At 40.5% G+C, this 22,201-nt stretch overlaps 1 protein-coding gene across 1 annotated transcript in view; it reads right to left on the reverse strand.

The window, feature by feature from the left end:
- Positions 1-11,996, reverse strand: part of LOC134909466 (T-kininogen 2-like) — a 79,131-nt gene extending 67,135 nt beyond the window's left edge. The window contains exons 1-2 of the mRNA XM_063916356.1: positions 11,727-11,996; positions 3,212-3,325 (exon numbers count right to left, since the gene is read on the reverse strand). Of these exons, the coding sequence (XP_063772426.1) occupies positions 3,212-3,325; positions 11,727-11,921 (309 nt within the window). The 5' untranslated portion in view covers positions 11,922-11,996. The remainder of the gene's footprint in view (positions 1-3,211; positions 3,326-11,726) is intronic.
- Positions 11,997-22,201: the final 10,205 nt, after the last annotated feature.

The following is a 22,201-nucleotide window of genomic DNA, read 5'->3' on the forward strand; positions in this document are numbered from 1 at the left end:
TCCCCTGCTCTCCTCACTCAAATCTCCAAACGTCTCTCTGCTATCTTTGTTTGGTTGTCCCAGTGCTTTCTTAAACTTAACATGTCTAAGACTGAGCTGATCATCTTCCCTCCCTCCAGCATAACCTCACCTCCCTCAATCTCATTATCTATTGATGACACTACTATCTCCTCTAGCCCCCAAGTGCGCTGTCTGGGAGTAATCCTTGACTCCTCCCTCTCCTTTAAACCACACATTCAGCACCTCTCACAAACCTGTCGTTTTCATCTAAAAAATATTTCCAGGATCAGACCCTTTCTCATCCAGGACGCTACTAAAACCCTCATCCACTCACTGGTCATCTCCAGACTGGACTACTGTAATTTCCTCCTGACTGGCATTCCTGACAAATACCACTCTCCACTCCAATCTATCCTCAATGCTGCTGGCCGGCTCATTTTCCTCACCAAACACACTACGTCCACCTCTCTTCTCTTTCAAGACCTTCACTGGCTCCCCTTCCCTTTCAGAATCCATTTCAAGCTTCTCACACTCACTTACAAAGTCCTCACCCACTCCTCTCCCATCTACATCTCTGACCTTATCTCCCTTTACACTCCCACCTGTCCTCTTCGCTCTGCTAATGCATACCAACTCTCCTGCCTACTGGTTACTTCGTCCCACTCCTACCTCCAATATTTTTCATGTGCTGCTCCATTTCTCTGGAATTCCCTACCTCTCCCCCTCAGACTCTCCACCTCTCTACAAAACTTCAAATGGGCTCTCAAGACCCACTCCTTTACCAAACCCAGCCAAATGTCATCCTAACCCTCTGTTCCACGCTCTCTATGTACCCCGTCTGTGTCATCCCTGTCTGTCTACCCCATCCCTTTAGAATGTAAGCTCTCACGAATAGAGCCCTCTTCCCTCAGGTACTTACCCTTTTTCTTACTTTAACAATCTTCAACTGCACCAAATCCAGCAGTCTTCTGCCACCTGATACTTATTTCAGGGTCATCTGCTGATATAGCTATGTTTATTTACCCTGTACTTGTCCTGTATTGTCTTCAATTGTACGTTGCTGTTTTCCCGTTTTGATTATTTGTTTATGTACTCTGTAATTGGGCGCTGCGGAACCCTTGTGGCGCCATATAAATAAAGAATAATAATAATAATAAATAATAACTACAAAGACAAGCTGTTATTCTCCTTCTTGCAATACATCTATCCATAGCTAGAGTCTACTCTACATCTTCAGTGGGACAGATCATAAGACTTTCACTCTGTGAAAACCATGTCACTTTACTATCACACAAAGGGGGTTATTGAGAGATGAACACAGATTGCTGCATATGTGTGTGTGAGGCCGCCTCCCGATGTTTCCGCGATTAGATTGCAGACTGATCGATAGTAAGGTGGTCTGAATTAGGCCCGATATACGTTGGTCAAATTTGAAGCTAAAATTACAATTTTGTACATATTTGGAAATTGTAGTACAGTCCTTTGGTCTTCACATATCACACGCTGGTTCTAAACCCATCCGTACTTATACCATTTTAACATGAATGTAATATTTCAACTTACTGATAATGTTTGCATGATATAAAACAAATAAAATGACATCAAAGAATAACATTACAATAGTAAGTGAAGCCAATGCAACTCTTATCCCGGCATAATTTTAAGTCTAGTAGGCTGGCTACTAAATATATAAAATATAGATATAATAGCTTTACATGCTTGTATTTATTATTACTATAATAGTTCTAAATATACCAATGTCTTAATGGTGTGCCATACTGGCCAGGATCACTGTACTTGCACTACTGTCTGAGATGCATCATGAACTTTAGTCATTTGCATCAAATCATTCTCTGTCTACAACCCAGGAGCAGGCAAAATATGACTCAAGGATCGTATGCAGACCGCTAAGCAATTGGGCTTGTGTGATGCCTGTTGCCATTGGGGGTCATTCAGACCCGTTTGCTCGCTGCGTTTTCACGCAGCAGAGCGAACGGGTCCCTGCTGCGCATGCACCGGCGCCTTTGTGCACGCGGCACGGCCGACGGCCGTGGCAGGACAGCGATCACCTCTGCCTGATTGACAGGCAGAGGCGATCGATGGGCGGGAGGGGGCGTATCAGCGGCGTTTGGCCGCTGTTTCGTAGGTGCGGTCCCGCCAACGCAGGCGTGGCCGGACCGAACGGGGGCGGGCCGCAGCGGATGCGTGACGTCATACGCAGCCGCTGCGGGCCAGGAAGCGAGGTGTAGCTCCCGGCCAGCTCGCTAAAGCTGCGCTGGCCGGGAGTTACTCCTGAAGTGCACAGGCATCGCCGCTGTGCGATGCCTTTGCACTTCTGCGAGGGGGGCCGGACTGACATGCGGGAAGAAGATCGTAGCTGTGCAAAATTTTGCACAGCTACAATCAACTCGGAATGATTCAGCATCAAATTTGTTAGCAGTTGGGAAAAACCATGTGCACTGCGGTGGGGGGGGGGGGGGCAGATATAACATGTGCAGAGAGAGTTAGATTTGGGTGGGGTGTGTTCAAACTGAAATCTAAATTGCAGTGTAAAAATAAAGCAGCCAGTATTTACCCTGCACAGAAACAAAATAATCCACCCAAATCCAACTGCTAACAAATTTGCTGCTGCGATCAACTCTGAATTACCCCCATTGTGTGCCAGCATGCAGCCATTTACTATGCAGTCATAATCACAGCCTGCTGCTGTGCACATATGTGGCCCCACCTCCCGGCCCCCATCTTAATGTGAATAACTTACTCTTTTGCTGGGACAGCGTGGTGCACAGGATAGTAAATTAACAGTAATAGGACAGTAAAGGAAATGATAAGAGGAATACATCTGCTCGAAGCCCAGAATGGCCCACAAGGTACTATCAGTCATCTGTCTTGTATCTTCTCTGCCCAACCCTCCCCGACACCTTCTTCCCCTCCATACCTGCTTGTCGTTCCAACTGCTTGTGTCTCTCTATCCCCTTTGTTTTTGTTCCTTTGCATCAAATTTTATATGCGTACATCTCTTTACTTAACAGAACCTCTTTAGTTAAACTAGTTCAATGGCCTACCAGCTGAAATAATCGCCAACCACTGCATAACCTGTTGCAATGCATCACACATAATAAAGGTGTTTTTGTTTTGTCATTTATTTAATTATAATTATAAAATTGCATATGCAAGAGAGTTAAAACGGAATGAAACTATTAAGACTTACTGCTTGATATGTCTTGAAGGAACATCTTTCCCAAGGTATGCCACTCTTCACTGCGCACATGTTTTCTTTGGTTTCAAAAGTCACAAAATAATGTGTTTGGATGTCATTTTCATGCTGAATCCAATAAGTAGTGAAAATACATTAATTAAATTGTGCTAGGCTTAGCCACTGATGCAAAACCTTCATATTATGTAACTTGGTCATTATGCACATGGTAGGACATAATGGGGGTCATTCCGAGTTGTTCGCTTGCTAGCAGTTTTTGCTGCCGCCCACCGGGGAGTGTATTTTCGCTTTGCAGAAGTGTGAACGCTTGAGCAGCAGAGCGCCTGCAAAATCTTTTTTTTGCAAAACAAGACCAGCCCTGCAGTTACTCTTCGTGTGCGTTGACGATGGCTTTTGACGACACACACCCGCCCAATGTTCGCCCATCCACGCCTGCGTTTTCCCCGACAAAGCCTGCGTTTTTCTAAGCACTCCCAAAAAACGGTGGGTTGACACCCAGAAACACCCACTTCATGTCAATCTTCCTGTGCTGTGCCGTGCGACTGAAAGCTTCGCTAGAACCTGTGCAAAACCACAAAGGACTTTGTACCTGTACGTCGCGCGTGCGCATTGCGGTGCATACGCATGTGCAGAAATGTCAATTTTTAGCCTCATCGTTGCGCTGCGAACAACGGCAGCTAGCGATCAACTCGGAATGACCCCCAATATTAGGCAGGGGAGATCTAGTAATATTTGACAATAGGAGTTAGATCACATATATTAAGTAGCCCAGAGAACAACAGCAGCATGACCATGTACAGTATGTTTACAATAATCAACAATTATGGATAAATAATTAACTTACGGCGATTTGATAGATACAGTTGGCCTTATTATGAAGTGAACTTAATTGTTATTGAGTTAATATTGTTATTGTTATTGGCTTTTATTTACCCATCCCAAATGTATGCAATGCTGTACAGATCAGGGTACTCAATGTAGGGGGCTGGCAGTACAAGGTTTGATACTGTACATCTCCCATTGAATGTGTGGCATAGGGGCCTATTTACTAAACATTGGGGAGAGATAAAGTGGTGAGAGATAAAGTACCAACCAACCAGCTCCTTTGACTTTATGTCCGTCCACTTTATCTCTCTCCAAGACTTAGTACATAAACCCCTTAAGGTGCTTACACACTGGGCATTTTTGCCCAGTGTGTATGCACAGCGATGATCTCTGACATCGCTGGGCTGAAAAGCGCTCAGTGCATACACACTGAGCGCTTTCCCCCCTGCCCAGCGATGTCAGCGAGGGTGAGCGGCTTTCCATAGCAGGACGCTATGGAAAGCCGCTCACCCCGCCGTTCATCTACTGGTTATACCAGTAGATGAACGGCGGCCGCCAGCAATGAAGCGGGAGCGCGCATCAGTGCTCACCGCTCATCGCTTGTTCATACACACTGGGCGGCTTTGAGCTGAAAGCAACTCAACACACCAAAAGTGACCTGCTTTAAGCTCAAAATCGCCCAGTGTGTACAGTATGGGCCTTTAGTGACACTCATTCAGTGTTTTTGTCTTTATCTTGGCACCCCTACACTGAGCTCTAGCCACAACATGAACAACAGTGATCAGCTTCTTTTCTGTGGACAGATGAAAATTAGATCAATCTGTACCAGAATGGTGGGGGGAAAAAAATTTGGAGAAAGGCTTGGAATGGCTCAGACTCATGACCCAAAGCAAGCTACATCATCTGTAAAGCACAGTGGAAGCAATGTGATGGCATGGGCATGCATGGTTTCCAATGGCACTGGATCACTAGTGTTTATTGATGATGTGACAGAAGACAGAAGCAGATGGGTAAGTTCTGAAGACATAGCTAAAGGCAGACAGTAACAAACAACAACTGAAGACAGCGGCAGTAAAGGCCTGACAAAGCATAACAAAGGAGGAAACTCAGCATTTGCTCAAGTCCACGGGTTCCACACTTCAGGCAGTCCTTGCCTTCAAAGAATTCTGGTCAAAGTATTAAAAATTAACATTTTATTTATGATTATGTTAATTGGTCTAATTACATTTGTGCCCCTGAAAATAAGGGACTGTATATAAAAATGGTTGCAATTCCTAAACGTTTCAGTCTATATTTTTGTTCAACCACTTGAATTAAAGCTAAAAGTCTGCACTTCAATTTCACCTCCATTGTTAATTTCAATTCAAATGTGGTGCAGTAGAGAGGCAAAATTATGAAGACTGTGTCAGTGTCCAAATATATATGGACCTACAGTACAGTAAACTGTAGATCTCTTTATGTTGGTAAGTTTACTGTGAAGACACCTTTCTTGTGGCTAGTATAGAATGACGTGAAGACTTCTGTCTGGTGGCAAGCATGGTGGTTAGTATACAGTACAGTAAAACAAAGACATCTTTCTGGTGGCTTGTATGCAGTGAATGCCCTTCTCTGCACACGAGCCTAAGGTAAAGATCCCTTTCTGGTATCTTGTACACAATGAGGACATCCTCTCTAGTGGCTAGAACAGGATGAATATGGTCTCTGGTTGCTAGTTAGGACTGCCATGAGGGTTAGGGACAGAATAAGAAGAAAACTAGTATTTTGACATGCTAACAAAGTCGACATACAGTAACAACCACATTGACATGCTGAATGTTGACATTGTGACTTTGACTATATATACTGAACCAGTCACATGAGCTGTTATAGCTATAGTTATATCACTGACTGTACCATATACAGTGTCAAGCATTTCAGACTCACAGTTTAAATACTGTAAATCAAATTTTGTTCAAAAAAGCTCTTGCTATGTGAACTGCAAAGATGTCCTACAGTATGCACCAAGTCCTAACAGCTAAGCTTTTCAAGGATGGATCTCATCAGATGGTGGTAACTTGTTCTGTCAATGGGGAAGCCCTGGGCGGAGAGTAATCTCCAGATGTCTCCCTGGTAGCACCTCTCCTCACACCTTTCACAAAGATATGTGTGTGCATCCAGGAAGTACAGTGATCACTAGTCTCTTTCTCTGCACTGAAACGTTTTGTAGGGACAGCATCTTATTGGATGCTCTATTCGGCCTAGAGTAGTTTGATCATTCGCTTAGCTGTTGTGTTCGGTGTCTGGGTGATAGGTTTACAGTACTAAGGTCGACAGTCAATAGGTTTACCACTATTGGTCGAAATGCATTATGTCAACATGGTCAAAAGCTCGACATTGACAGAGTCGACTTGGCAAAGGTCTACACAGCATATGGTCGACATGATTTTTTTACAATTTGTTTTCATTTTCAACTTTTTCATTCTTTCATACCATCCATGTGGACTACAATTGGGAATAGTAACCTGTGCCGAGTTCAGCGGTAGAGGAGTGAGCCACCTTGCCAGCAGGAAAGGGACGCAGTGCACTAATTGGGGTTCCCGGACATTTTACGGACTAAACAACACCAACAAAAACTCATGTTGATCTTTCCCTGTGTTGACCTTTTCAGTGTCAACCTTGTGTCTCTTGTCGACCTTTTCCCAATTTGACCATTTGAGGTTATCATAGACTCTGTCAATCTTTTTCAGGTCGACCCAATGATACACACACCCGTTGTGTCCGGCATTGTTCTTTCTTGGAGGACTGTATTCATCAAGCACTGCCACTCGGTAGTGATAATTTATTATCCAGCTCGCTGTCACTATTAGCGGTGGATACTAAAACATCACAGCAATTCAACATTGTGCCAGTGTGGGGACAGCTGATCTGAATATCAGCTATCCCCAGGTTCAGTTAACCCGATGTATAGTACCAGTACCTTGCATCCGGTAAACAACATTGGGGGTAATTCCAAGTTGATCGCAGGAGGAAATTTTTTTAGCAGTTGGGCAAAACCATGTGCACTACAGGTGTAGCAGATATAACATTTGCAGAGAGAGTTAGATTTGGGTGGGTTATTTTGTTTCTGTGCAGGGTAAATACTGGCTGCTTTATTTTTACACTGCAAATTAGATTGCAGATTGAACACACCACACCCAAATCTAACTCTCTCTGCACATGTTATATCTGCCTCCCCTGCAGTGCACATGGTTTTGCCCAATTGCTAACAGAATTCCTGCTGCGATCTACTTGGAATTACCCCCACTATCTGAAGATGGCATAGGTTCCCACTGTCAAGTACCGAAAATGCTGTGTTTTCGGAGCTTGATTAATTTACATCCCTATTCCAGTGTATGGGAAAGGTAAGCAGGAAATGTCCATGATATATCCTGTATTAATTTATTAATGAATGTCCCTGATTCTTAATTTCTACAAAAGTAGATGAAAATGTTAATTTCAATCTATTTTCGTAGAAATTAATTGATAATGAATAGGGTGTGGTATAGAAGATCTACACTGTCTAGACAGCCAGGCCGACGCCATATGGTCAATATGCATCATGTCGACAGATTAAAGATCGACAGTGGTTAAAGTTCACAAGCAGGGGCATTTTAAGAGAGGAGGGGGCCCATGTGCAGACTCCAGGTGGGGCCCCTCCTCTCCATGGTGCTGTAGGCTCCGGCATTGTGACGGTCTACTGTGAATGCACAGGTCTCCGGAAACATGGCGACCACCATGGTTTGGAGACAAATTTTGTACCGTGCATGCGCCATGGCCACTTTGGGTTTGATTTTTGCCGCGGCTGCTATGGCTGCAGCGCCCATCATGGGTCTTGGGAAAGGTAAATATTTAAACAACATGCGTGAAGTATGGGACCACCCTGGACACAGGGGCCTATGTGCCCACATTGCACGCATAATAGAAAAGCCAATCTCCACAAGTGTTAAAGGTTGACTGGGTTAAAATATCAACATAACGATGGTCGACACAAAAATGACCGATATATTTTTTATATCTTGTAAATTTCATGTTCTTTGATGACCTTCAGTAGAAACGTAGACTCTCACAGGCTCGGTTCACTCGCCACGCTTTAGGCAGGTTACTATTCCCAATCTTAGCCGATGTGTATAGTAAACTAGGCAAATGTTGGGAAAGCATGTTAAAAACCTAAAAAACATTTATTAACTATTATCATGTCAACCTTTTGAACCTGTTGACCTTAAGCACTGTCCACCTCTCAGCTGTCAACCTTTTGTACCTATCGACCATTTGTACCTGTCAACCGATTGCATGTCAACCATATAGTGTTGACCTATTGACTGTCTAACTAGACAGTGTATATCTATCATCCAGATACCAATAAAAAGACCCCTCAGTGGTTTAAACTCCCTTGAACAGTTTTTTTTTTTTGCTGTTACATTTTATAATTTGCTACTGTACAGTACATCCTCATCTTACCCATGTAAACTTGCTTACACATAAATTGAAGAGAAACCAGTAGCGCACACAGGGGGGGTTTCTGGATAGCCAGAAACCCCCCCTGATGGACTGAATTCCTTATTTTAGAAACGGAGACAGCTGTGTCTCCATTTAAAAAAAAAAAAAGCTGCGACCAGGGATCTATTGCCGGCAAAGCTCTTTGCCTAGTGAACTGCAGATATGCAGATACTGGGAGCTGCTGCGCATGCACAGCACAGCAATTCCGTATGTCCTTACAATTCCAGCGGCTGGCAGTGTCCCTCCTCTGCAACCCCGGATACGTATGTGTGCAGTACAATGTACAGTATATGTTTGTTTAATTAAATGTACAGTATGTGTGTGGTCAGTGGTGTGTTATGTATGTTTGTCTGTGGAGTGTATGTGCAGTCTGTTTCTGTGTATTTTGTCATACAAACACACATATATAAATATATATATGTACATATAAATAATATATATATATTTATATATATACATATATATATTATTTAATTTGCCACCTGACCTCTTTGAATGTCACACACACACACACACACACACACACACACACACACACACACACACACACACACAAATACACACAACACACACCTCCAAGAGTGGGGGCAGCACATCTGTAAACCTTGTAACCTTGTAATACTGTCTGTACCCTCCGCAGGAACTCTTAGCACAGAGACCACAAACTGCGATACAGTATGGCTGCACACGGTGGAATAAATTAGTCACAACAAGCGGGTAACTGCAACGTTTCACTGCTTTACTGCATCGTCATTCAGCACCTGATGATGCAATAAAACATTAGAATGTTGCAGTTACCTGCTTGTTGTGACTAATTTATTCTACCGCGTGATCTTTGGTTAACTCATATTAACTGTGGCCACAAGCTTTGTTCATGCACCCCTATGCAAGCCCAATTATCTTAAACCTGAGTCAGCTGTTCTTTAGTAATTTATCAGCCAGTGTGCGGTGACTAGTGCACCTTTAAAAGCCATGGAGTATTTGGCAGATACACAGTAAACCAAGTGGGCATATTTGCAGTTATATTATGTGATACAGTTGCTAGGTTTTAATTTTTGAGACTCTGTGATAGTGTAGGACCTGCATGAAGATGGGGTACCTTGGCGAGCGGTTTGCAGGCTTCCGTGCATTGGCCAATTCACTAACTAAACCCCCATCATTTGTTTATTGATGTTGTGAAAATAAGTGAGCTTGCTTTGGTGAGTGCTGAACTTTCTGTTTGTATATTTTTAAGTAGGTGGCCATGGGCTACATGCACCCCACCCTATGAGTGGTGAGTGCAGACACTGCACCCCGCTTATGGGGTGGTGAGTGCTGTGGTTTTATATTTGTTGGTATATTGTAGGGTTAATCTTTAGTTAACTCATATTAACTGTGGCCACAAGCTTTGTTCATGCACCCCTATGCAAGCCCAATTATCTTAAACCTGAGTCAGCTGTTCTTTAGTAATTTATCAGCCAGTGTCAGGTGACTAGTGCACCTTTAAAAGCCATGGAGTATTTGGCAGATACACAGTAAACCAAGTGGGCATATTTGCAGTTATATTATGTGATACAGTTGCTAGGTTTTAATTTTTGAGACTCTGTGATAGTGTAGGACCTGCATGAAGATGGGGTACCTTGGCGAGCGGTTTGCAGGCTTCCGTGCATTGGCCAATTCACTAACTAAACCCCCATCATTTGTTTATTGATGTTGTGAAAATAAGTGAGCTTGCTTTGGTGAGTGCTGAACTTTCTGTTTGTATATTTTTAAGTAGGTGGCCATGGGCTACATGCACCCCACCCTATGAGTGGTGAGTGCAGACACTGCACCCCGCTTCTGGGGTGGTGAGTGCTGTGGTTTTATATTTGTTGGTATATTGTAGGGTTAATCTTTAGTTAACTCATATTAACTGTGGCCACAAGCTTTGTTCATGCACCCCTATGCAAGCCCAATTATCTTAAACCTGAGTCAGCTGTTCTTTAGTAATTTATCAGCCAGTGTCAGGTGACTAGTGCACCTTTAAAAGCCATGGAGTATTTGGCAGATACACAGTAAACCAAGTGGGCATATTTGCAGTTATATTATGTGATACAGTTGCTAGGTTTTAATTTTTGAGACTCTGTGATAGTGTAGGACCTGCATGAAGATGGGGTACCTTGGCGAGCGGTTTGCAGGCTTCCGTGCATTGGCCAATTCACTAACTAAACCCCCATCATTTGTTTATTGATGTTGTGAAAATAAGTGAGCTTGCTTTGGTGAGTGCTGAACTTTCTGTTTGTATATATATATATATATATATATATATATATATATATAGCAAAGAGAGGTTCGGCACTCGAGTTGCACAATGTAAGTCAAAAATGCTCCGGTGCCCTGCCCTCTGGAATCAGTATATAGCAACAGAATGAGCTGGCACTCGTGGAGACTTAATTAAACAGGCAAACTACAGTTTGATGCCAACGTTTCAGGGTATGACCCCTTTTATAAAAGGGGTCATACCCTGAAACGTTGGCATCAAACTGTAGTTTGCCTGTTTAATTAAGTCTCCACGAGTACCAGCTCATTCCGTTGCTATATATATATATATATATATATATATATATGTAAACCCCCCCTGGAAATCCTGCATTTGCCACTGGAAACAGTACATAGAACAGGGAACACACACTTCTGTGAAACCTACATGAAGCATGAAATCTATATAGTATCTAATCTATAGAGTATCTAACAAACTGCTGAATGCCTACTACGTGAATGCCTACTTAACATTATTCTAAAGTTCTAAAGTTACATAATCATATCATTATCAGTTAATATAATTTACATATATACATATATATTTTAAGTAAGTTTTCCTTACATCAGTTTAACATTTGCCCACATGCGAATCTAACCTGGTCAATCAAATTATTGGGTCATGTGACCAGATGGCAAGATACTGTATGTACTGTATGTTAGCAGAGTGCATTACTCTGTCTATCCTCAGATTTCTTTTCTCTTCTTTGTATTGATATAAGTAAAACATACGCCTAACTACAGTGCAGTATTTAACAGTGCTCTTTCTTTCTTTCTTGGAAAAAATATGCACACTTTAGTAATGTGACCAGGTATACTATATATCAATATATTCCACATTTATTAGTACTGTACACAACATATCATTTCTCAACAGAGAAACATCTCCTACCTGTATCTTGGCATCTGTGACTCTGTGCAGGCTAAACTGGTTTCCATCTTCTTTTGCATCATTGAAGGACTTGAGCACCTCACCTACTACCTCAAAGGTATTGGGGTCATCACAATCTGCATCAGTAATTGGAGCAAGGTTTGCAGAACCTAAGAAACAATATAAGCACAGGAACGGAATGAGCATTAGTTTCATTGCTGCAAGTGATCCCCCTGACTAGCAGGGACTGCTTAGCAGTCTGTGAACATGTGATTGCCAGTCAATAAAAAAAGGACAAAAGGCAAAAAAACACTGTTTGAAAAGAGAATGGTCAATAAACTGTGATGACAGATGTTACCCAATCCTCACGATGCAAACTCCAGTATCAATTTAAATAAACAGGTCACTAATGGGAATGTGCAATCCTTGAAAGTTGTTTATCTTCTACGCACATAACAAAAATTGATTAGTACTCAGATTTGTACAAATGTGCACACAGTGTTATCTAACAGGAGCAACCGAGGCATAGGGGCAGATTTACTGTGCGTCGGTTTGTCAAAGACGACGATCATCGGCAGCTTCAACCAGTGGATTTCAAATGACAATAGTAATTATTGCAAAACAAGGCTTGTATAACATTTATTACTATCGCCATTGGAAATCTATGGATAAACGCCTTTGTCAAACCACAGAATATTAAACCTAACCTTATAACGTTATGTTCTTTCTTCTGTCAATACTAAAGTGCTTATAAATCACAACTACTATGAACTATTAGTGTAGTATCTTTGGATTCAATGGCAACACACATACATAATATAGGTGATACCCGTGTACCAGATTCTCCTAATGTCATAAGACTGTAGTCAGATCTTTACTGAAACAGCTTCCACAACACGTATCCAATATCGGGATAAAAACAACAAGAAGGCACGAAAATAGTGTAATTTAGTTACAAAAAAGTGTCCAGTAAGAGAAACAGTTGATTGTGTACCTAATAATAATAATAATAATAATAATAATAATAATAATAATAATAATCTTGCATAAAACAGGACAGGGCCTTTTTGAGGTATAGCTCTTTTCAGTATAACTTCTTAGTCTCCATAAATATGAAACCGTAAGTAGAAATATCTCCTCAATAGATATAATCCCAGCATGGATTCTCAATCTCAAAATAAGGAAGAATATTGCATAGTGTAACACTGTTGTCATAGGAGATGCGCCACGCAAGCAATCACATGCGTACCTTTATACAGGTTGAATATCCCTTATCCAAAATGCTTGGGACCAGAGGTATTTTGGATATCGGATTTTTCCGTATTTTGGAATAATCGCATACCATAATGAGATATCATGGCGATGGGACCTAAGTCTAAGCACAGAAAGCATTTATGTTTCATATACACATTATACACACAGCCTGAAGGTTATTTTAGCCAATATTTTTTATAAATTTGTGCATTAAACAAAATGTGTCTACATTCACACAATTCATTTATGTTTCATATACACCTTATACACACAGCCTGAAGGTCATTTAATACAATATTTTTAATAACTTTGTGTGTTAAACAAAGTTTGTGTACATTGAGCCATCAGAAAACAAAGATTTCACTATCTCACTCTCACTCAAAAAAGTCTGTATTTCGGAATATTCCGTATTTCGGAATATTTGGATATGGGATACTCAACCTGTATATATAAAAACCGCATGCAGAGTTATTTCCTCAAATGATGTACTCTACACAATCCTCTATATTCTCAGTTCAGCGGATTCATCCCAAATAATAGGAAGGCAGGCTGCACAATGATGATGAAGTCTGCTCCACCTGCACTGTAACAAGGAATTAACATGTACTGCCAGCTGCTGCCCTGTGTGCCCCCTGTTATACTGTCCCCAGTTATCCCCTCACTCACCCCTGTGCCCCCTGTTATTCCTTCCCACCTATTAATGTTAATTCCTTCTATTAGCCCATTTCTCTCCTTGTGGACATAACTTACAAGAGCCACATGGAAAAATACTTTAGTATTTCATAATACTGTACCTGTTTTTTTTTGTTATGTTTGCTTCAGCTACTTTCTCCAAGCAACTTTTAGATATCATAGTTTTGATGATCTTCACTTTCCTATAAATAATAGTAGGCTTATTAGGGAGATGCTGGCCCAGTATTGGGTCCATTTGTAAAATATGCCAGTTTTTCCTTCATGATTTTTCAATCTCTTTCTCGGAGCTGTTATATTGAGTACTAAAGCGGCAAATTATTTGCGAATTGTCATCCCCCCCATTTCTTTTTTTCTTTATAGACTAGCAGCTCAATAGACTAGCAGCTCATCCATATTTTTTTTTTGCTTTGTTTTTAGCTCTTTCTACTAGACTTGTAGAATATCCTCGCTTATTAAACCTCTCAACACACTGTAGATATGGGCATGCTCTTCATACTTTTCTATCTTAGAGCAAATCCTCCTTAGTCTTGTAAACTGTGATAATGGAATATTCTCCTTCCATCTTGAAAGATGGCAGCTATCAAACTTCAAGTAGCTATTGCTATCAACCTCTTTAAAGTGTGTAGATGTTTCAATTACCCCTGTTTGGAGAAAGTGTTATGAATCAAGCATCAGATCTAGAAATACTATTTTCTGAATCAAGCATCAGATCTAGAAATACTATTTTATCTCCATCAATAGTGTGGGTAAATTTAAATTTATAAACATTCTCATTAATCTTTTCATAAAACTCTCAAACTCTGATTCATCACTTTCCCATATAACCAATAAATCATCTATATACCTTTTAAATCTGACGAGATGTTTCCTCATATCTCCAATAAGTGTCTCCTGTTCCCATTGGCCCATATATAAATTGCCCAATCTCGGGGCACATATACTCCGCATATCTGTATAAACCACTCATCAAGGAACGTAAAATAGTTATATTTCAGTACAAATTCTAGACATCTACATAAAAAGTCCACCATATTTTCTTCCATCTCGGGATCAGTGTAAAGGGTTTTCCTCACTGCCTCTATCGCTTTTTTATGTGGGATTGCAGTGTACAAAGATTGTACATCAAGAGAACACCATTTGTAATGTTTTTGCCACTGTACACCATTAACTATCTGTAAAGTTTTGTAGAATCTTGAATATATGAATCTATATTAACCACATATTTCTTAAGAAAAACTTCAATATACTCAGACAGTCTAAACGTAAGGGACCCAGTTTCTCTAATTATCGGGAGTCCAGGGGGGTGGGACAAATTTCTATGCATTTTCAGTAAGTGATAAAAGGTTGCAGTTCTAGTATTTTTATTACAAAGATAATTATATTCCTCTTTGGTAATACATCTGTTCTTCAAACCTTCATTTAACAAGGTTTCTAGTTCCCCCAGGAATAAACTTGTTGGATCTTTTTTAAGTTTAATTAGGATTTCTCATCCAATAATAAATTATAAGTTTCTTTTTTGTAATATTCCCTGTCCATAATAACAAGACCCCCCCTTATCAGCATTTTTAATGACTATGTCTTAATTCTCTGCTAACCCTTTCAAGGCTTCATGTTTTTTTTTGTCAGATTTTAATTTTTTGTGGTTACTTAATTGTTTTTAGATCCTTTTTAACCATTTTTGAAAATAATTCAACATAAGGGCCCTTTGACTTGACTGGAAAGTACGTAGATTTAGGTTTAATTCCTGACTGAGATCTTTCATTTTCATCTCTATTCTCCCAATTCCTCACCAGTGCATCTGATTGTCTTAGAAAATGGCGTTTCATGGTCAGATTTCTCATGTATAGATCCAAATCAATATATAAATTAAATGTATTTGGATCACAAGCTGGGGCATATTGTAAACCTTTCTTAAGCACCTTCTTTCCTACTGTACTTAGTTCAACCTTTGAGATGTTAAAAAGGACTAAATCTACATTTTCTAATGAAAGTTTCTGACTTTGGCCTCTCTTTTTGGCAGCTCTTCTACCTCTTTTTCTGCCCACCTCCTTTTCATACCCCCCGGTGTGCTTAGTCTGTCTCCCTCTTTCTGGCCCTCTCGATCTTTGCCCCTCCATAGGTTCCTGTGGTCTAAAAAAACTTCCCTATCTGTTTCACAATCAGAATTTAATCTCTCAAATCTGTTTTCATGAATAAATATATATAGATCCTCCAGTGGTGCGGCACTCAGGGCACAATAATCTCACACAGACAACATGTGGCAGCTTATCAACGTTTCAGTTTATGACAACTGTTTTTAAGATACCAACATAATATAAATGCTCACCTTATATTACCCCATAACCTTCACTCAGTGACTCAGGATTCCTGCCGCGCCCTGGCTGGGACGCGATCGGATGACATCATCATGCTTCTCCCATTCCCAGGGACGTCATCAGACCTTGCGGACCGCTGCACACCGCTTGTGTGTAACCACAACAACCAGCACCAAGTAACAATTTACAAAAGTAACACTGTAAATACATCCAGATGAACATCATCAGAACTGTAGCAACATGCCCTAAATTTATAATGTTATTATTGCTGTTAATGAAAACATCAATTATATCAAATTCCATTAGACATATTCAGATCAGCATCGATCGCATACCAGCATTATATAAGGTCACCTAATCAATTTAAAGCATCTGAATATACATTATAATCAATTGCATAGAAAGACAGCATATGTCAACACTGCAGTGTGTAGAACCTTAGCTTACAAACACGATGCACCCAGAGGGATCTGTAATCTGCATCACGTCTATCAGCCACAGTCAAATATAGACAAATGCATTACATAAAGCATGCAAAGGAAATAAACTAATTTAAGCCCCTAGGCTGTATCACATCGAATTAAAAATCCATTGGGCTTCTCTTTTTAAAGGGCTTTCCCTCGATCTCCACTCCGACTATATTGTGGGATGTGGTCGATCATCCTATATCGTAAAGATGCTAACGGGTGCCTATTTTCCAAAAAATGTCGGGTGACCGGTTGGTCACTAAACCCGTTTACTAATGCTGTACTTATAGGATGGCGATGAGTTGCCATTCGCTCTTTAACTTACATTGAGTTTTTCCTTTATTCGTTAAACCACAGGGGCAAATCAGCTGATAGATCACAAAACTACTGTTGCAAGTGAGATGATGTCGGCTCTTGAATTGTTTTCCCGTATGTGGGTGATTAAATTTATTTCCAGTAATCAGATACCTGCAAGTTATGCATGCACATCTAAAACATCCACACTGTTTAGCCAATAAAAAAATGTTTTGGTGTTGTCAATGTTTTTGAATTGAAATTAGTTTTGACAAGTATATCCCGCAGGTTTCTGCCTCTGGAATAACATGGCATTAAAGATGAATTTGTTAATCCCAAATCTGTATCAGAAATAATCAATGTCCAAAAATTATTAGACGCATTATGGATCATGGGTCATAATGTTGTATATTGAGTTACCCATGGGAGTCTAGTGTTTTGATTAATCTTTGCTTTCCGGACAAACCACTGTCTCCTATCAATTGCTAAGACATGATTGAGCAGTTATACTATGTTGGTATCTTGAAAACAGTTGTCATAAACTGAAACGTTGATAAACTGCCACATGCTGTCTGTGTGAGATTATTATGCCCTGAGTGCCGAACCGCTGGAGGATTTATGGTAAAATGACTGTGATGGCACCAGGTCAAGTTTAGTGAGTAATAAAAGTGCCAGACCTTTGGTTATATTTATTTGAGCTTTTTCTTGCATGGAGAAAAGACTCTGTCAAGGGACCTTTTCCCATATATTGGGATTATTATATTGACTTCTGTTATCTTCACTGGATGACTGTGTTTTGAGTCTTTTTATACTGAGCACTTTTTTGGAAGCACTATTTGCACTTCTACAATTTTTTTGCACAAGTGGCTGTTTACCGAAAAGCTCCTTTTTGCACTTTATGAGATTTCGTTATGCTGCTTTAAAAACTGTGCTGCTAGTGATTCTTCTATATTGTTTGTTGAAATTTTTTTATGATGGCAGAATCATTAATTGATGAAGAATTATATTTTAATCCATCTAATTACCCCATTGGGGATGCATTTACATTTTCGGAGTCTGAGGCAGATTAAATTCTTTATAAAGAAGCTCTTGATGATCAGGCTGAATCAATGTCTAGTGAAATGATTTATCGTGATTGGGTGTGTCTAAAAAAGAAGGAGATTCACTTTAAACTTCATGGTATTTCTTTAAGTGATTATTTTAAATCTAAAAAATCCCTAGAGGGTTCCGAATTAGGAATTGCCTAACAACTGGTTGTCATGACCCGGGATTTTGCAAAAAATGGATCGCATTCCTTTATAAATGTTCTTATGACCTTTTATTACTTGTGATAGAACAATCCACGAAGGAACTCCTTTTGGTCACAGACAAAATTGAAAAATTTGAAGCTATACATTTACCAGCTTTACAAGCTGATGTGGACACTAAAATTGGATTGAAAAGCTTGCTAGCCAAGTGAGTGCATACAAAAGAGACCTGATTAAATTTAAAAAGGTAAAACTCCAAAATGTGGAGATGGATTATGAAAGACATCAGGTCTATCGTTGGCTCATTGGTGGTCAATCTGAATTTAGAAAGAAAAAAAATATTTTTAGAAGGAAGTATTCTAAATCACAAGTTGATATGGATTCATCACAGGAAACTTTCAGTAACACCAGTGATGTAGAAACCTCTAGACCGACTTCCAGAAGACATCCAACAGGCCCTTTAGAGGTAACTCCTCGCATTTGGGTCCACACGGCACAAGGCACAATAATAGACAAGGGGGACAGAATAAAAGGAGAAAAACGTGGCAAAAAAAAACCTCCCCTCCCCCAGAGGAAATTATTTTTAAACTTTCCTGATATACTTTATCAAATAGTGAGATTAGTCTCCTTAAGAAAGGATTATCGTTTGTTTCGTCCAATCCATTCGACCAATTTAAGAGGCACATTGAAAAGTTCAATCTGCACAGGCAACTGAAATTAAGGAATTTTTTTAACAAAAATCAGCAGCCAATAAAGAAAGCTGCCTCTAAGACTCCGATTTGTTTAAAACAATTTTGTGAAAAGTGATCTTTTGATTCTGTATCCTCTAATGCAACAATTAAAACTTTTATTCGTTCACTTGATCATGAGGTTTTGAATAAAGCTAAACATGGACAATCAACACACCCTAACCTATCCATTTTGGAAAGACAAGAACTACGTGATTTATCAAATAATGAAAATTTCATAATTCGCCTCGCAGATAAAGGCTTCTGTGGACTATGCGCATGAGATTTTACGACAATTAGCGGATAACAACGTGTACGTAAAACCCAGTGCTGATCCACCCACAATATTTAGGAAGGAACTATATGATATTGTGATGATGGCGAAAGATGCTGCCTTAATTGATGATTAATTGGTCTCTGTCCTCTTGCCAAAGTTCCCAATTACTCCTATTATGTATTGTAAAAGTCAATTAATTTTAAAACAATACAAAATAGTTTGCTGCAGACGCAAGCCGCGTCTATTTGCATAATGCACCCCTGGTGAGTTACACGCACACTAATACCTTAATAAAATAGAGTACGATAGTATACTGTTGAATTGCAGTACAACCCACAATCAATTTTAATATAGCAAGTAAAAATATGAAATCACAATAACAGGTAACAGACAAATGCAAGTAACAACACACCAAGAGAGACTTACAGTTACAGACAATATACATATGCATGCGCCCCTGGATCCAGGTGATCAGTCTTCAGCAAGAGGACTTCTGAGAGAGGAGATCTGCTCTTTGTCTCTCATACAATACAATACATCAAGCAAAGTCTTTTAGCATTGGTCCAGGGGTGAGGCAACTCGACGGCCCATAGGTCAGTCCACAGAAGGGAGAAAGCTTTGTTCCTTGAAGGAGACACACATGTTTCTCCTCAGGGTCCTGCTGCGAAAGTGGCTTGAACTGGCTAATATACACACATTGCTCTGCACATTTATATATATCTATATCAAATATTGCTCATACCATCCGATCGCTGTTTGCGACAGTTTGTTCGAAATGACCAGGTTACTGCTAATAACATGCAGATCAGTATGACACTAAATATGGGGCAATAATGTGATTTTAACCCTGTGGTATGTGTAATGCTGGTTTACTGGTCTATTACTAATGTTGCTATATATTAAAACAGTGCTCTGGACATGTAGTGACTATGTGTAATTTATGTGATATGTAAGAATGTATTTATGTGTAACATTATGACTTTTCTCAGGGATTTCATATTCTACCGTAATGCATGAAGTGTGCGGTGATCCGCAAAGCACCGTAATACGCAAAGTGCATACGTACGCAACCACTAATAAATGCCACAATGTATTCTAATAAATAAATTTAATTTTGACTTTGACAGTATACTTTTCCAAAAGTGCACAAGGGATTGACCAATAATCTCAGCCTGTGGCTCCCTGGCCCAACCAACAGTAGTTTGGCTGGATTCGATTCTACAGCCTATAATTCAGAAGCAGGAACATTTTCTTGCTTGATACAACTATGCTGTTGACTAAATTGCAATCATTTGATTCATTACCTGAGGATCTTTGGTTAATTACAGCTGATGTTACAAGTTTGTATACTGTAATACCTCATTCTGAGGGTTTGGCATCAGTACGTAGATTGTTGCTTAATGCTGGTTCTATTGATTTAAGACACATTGAGATTTATCGGTTGTTTCTTAATTTTATTCTCACTAAGAATTATTTCTTGTTTGATGGGGTATTTTATTAGCAGGTAACTGGCAGCACCATGGGGTCCTCGGTGTCACCGGCGTATGCAAATACATATGTTTTCTGTTGAGGATTCCATATTTTTACAGTGAGATTGCTGTTGACATAGTATTCTATACAAGATTCATAGATAATTCACTTATTTTTTGTAGAGATGAGCGGGTTTGGTTCCCTGACAACTTCACTTCCCGAGCCCGGATCCGAGTCAGGCTCGGGTTTTCCTGCCTGACTCAGAAACAAGAATGAGGCAAAACGTCATCATCCCGCTGTCGGATTCTCACTGGGTTTGGATTCCATAGAAGAAGCCGCGCGTCGCCACCATTTTTACTCTGAAATTGGAGAGTGTAGAGAAAGGACGTGTCTCCGTCCTCAGTGTCCTGCATCAGTTCAGTGGTGGTGTCTTGTGATGCATCAGTCCAGTCACAGTGGTTGTGTCCTCTGCTGCCATATGTCCAGTGCTGCTGTATAAGTTCAGTCCAGTGGTGCTGTGTTGTGCTGCATCAGTTCAGTGGTGGTGTCTTGTGCTGCATCAGTCCAGTCACAGTGGTGGTGTCCTCTGCTGCCATATGTCCAGTGCTGCTGTATAAGTCTAGTTCACTGCAGTGGTGCTGTGTTGTCCTGCATCAGTACAGTGTCTTGTGCTGCATCAGCCCAGTCACAGTGGTGGTGTACTAGGCTGCCATATGTCCAGTCTGCTGTATAAGACCAGTCCAGTGGTGCTGTGTTATCCTGCATCAGCCCAGTCACAGTGGTGGTGTCCTCTGCTGCCATATGTCCAGTCTGCTGTATAAGACCAGTCGATTGCAGTGGTGCTGTGTTATCCTGCATCAGTCCAGTGGTGGTGTCCCTGTGCTGCTGTATAATTCCAGTGGTACTGCTGTATATGTCCAGTGGTACTGCCGTATATGTCCAGTGATACTGTCGTATATGTCCGGTGATACTGCCGTATATGTCCAGCGGTACCGCCGTATAAATCCAGTGATACTGCCATATAATTCCAGTGGTACTGGCGTATAATTCCAGCGGTACTGGCGTATAAATCCAGTCCAGTGATACTGCCGTATATGTCCAGTGGTACTGCCGTATAATTTCAGTGGTACTGGCATATTATTCCAGCAGTACTGGCGTATAAATCCAGTCCAGTGGTACTGCCGTATATGTCCAGTGGTACTGCCGTATAATTCCAGTGGTACCGCCGTATAATTCCAGTGATACTGTCAGATAATTCCAGTGGTTCTGGCATATAATTCTAGCGGTACTGGCGTATAAATCCAGTCCAGTGATTCTGCCGTATATGTCCAGTGGTACTGCCGTATAAATCCAGTAGTACTGCCGTATAATTCTAGTGATACTGCCGTATAATTCCAGTGGTACTGCTGTATAATTTCAATGGTACTGCCGTATAATTCTAGTGATCCTGCCGTATAATAACAGTGGTACTGGCATATAATTCCAGCGGTACTTGCTTATAAATCCAGTCCAGTGATACTGCCGTATATGTCCAGTGGTACTGCCATATAATTCCAGTGGTACTGCCGTATAATTCCAGTGATACTGCTGTATAATTCCAGTGGTACTGGCGTATAATTCTAGTGATACTGCTGTATAATTCCAGTGGTACTGACGTAAAATTCCAGTGATACTGGAATATAAATCCAGTCCAGTTATACTGCCATATACGTCCAGTGGTTCTGCTGTACAAATCCAGTAGTACTACCCAG

Source organism: Pseudophryne corroboree, chromosome 4 (genome assembly GCF_028390025.1).
Source record: "Pseudophryne corroboree isolate aPseCor3 chromosome 4, aPseCor3.hap2, whole genome shotgun sequence".
Taxonomy (NCBI): domain Eukaryota; kingdom Metazoa; phylum Chordata; class Amphibia; order Anura; family Myobatrachidae; genus Pseudophryne; species Pseudophryne corroboree.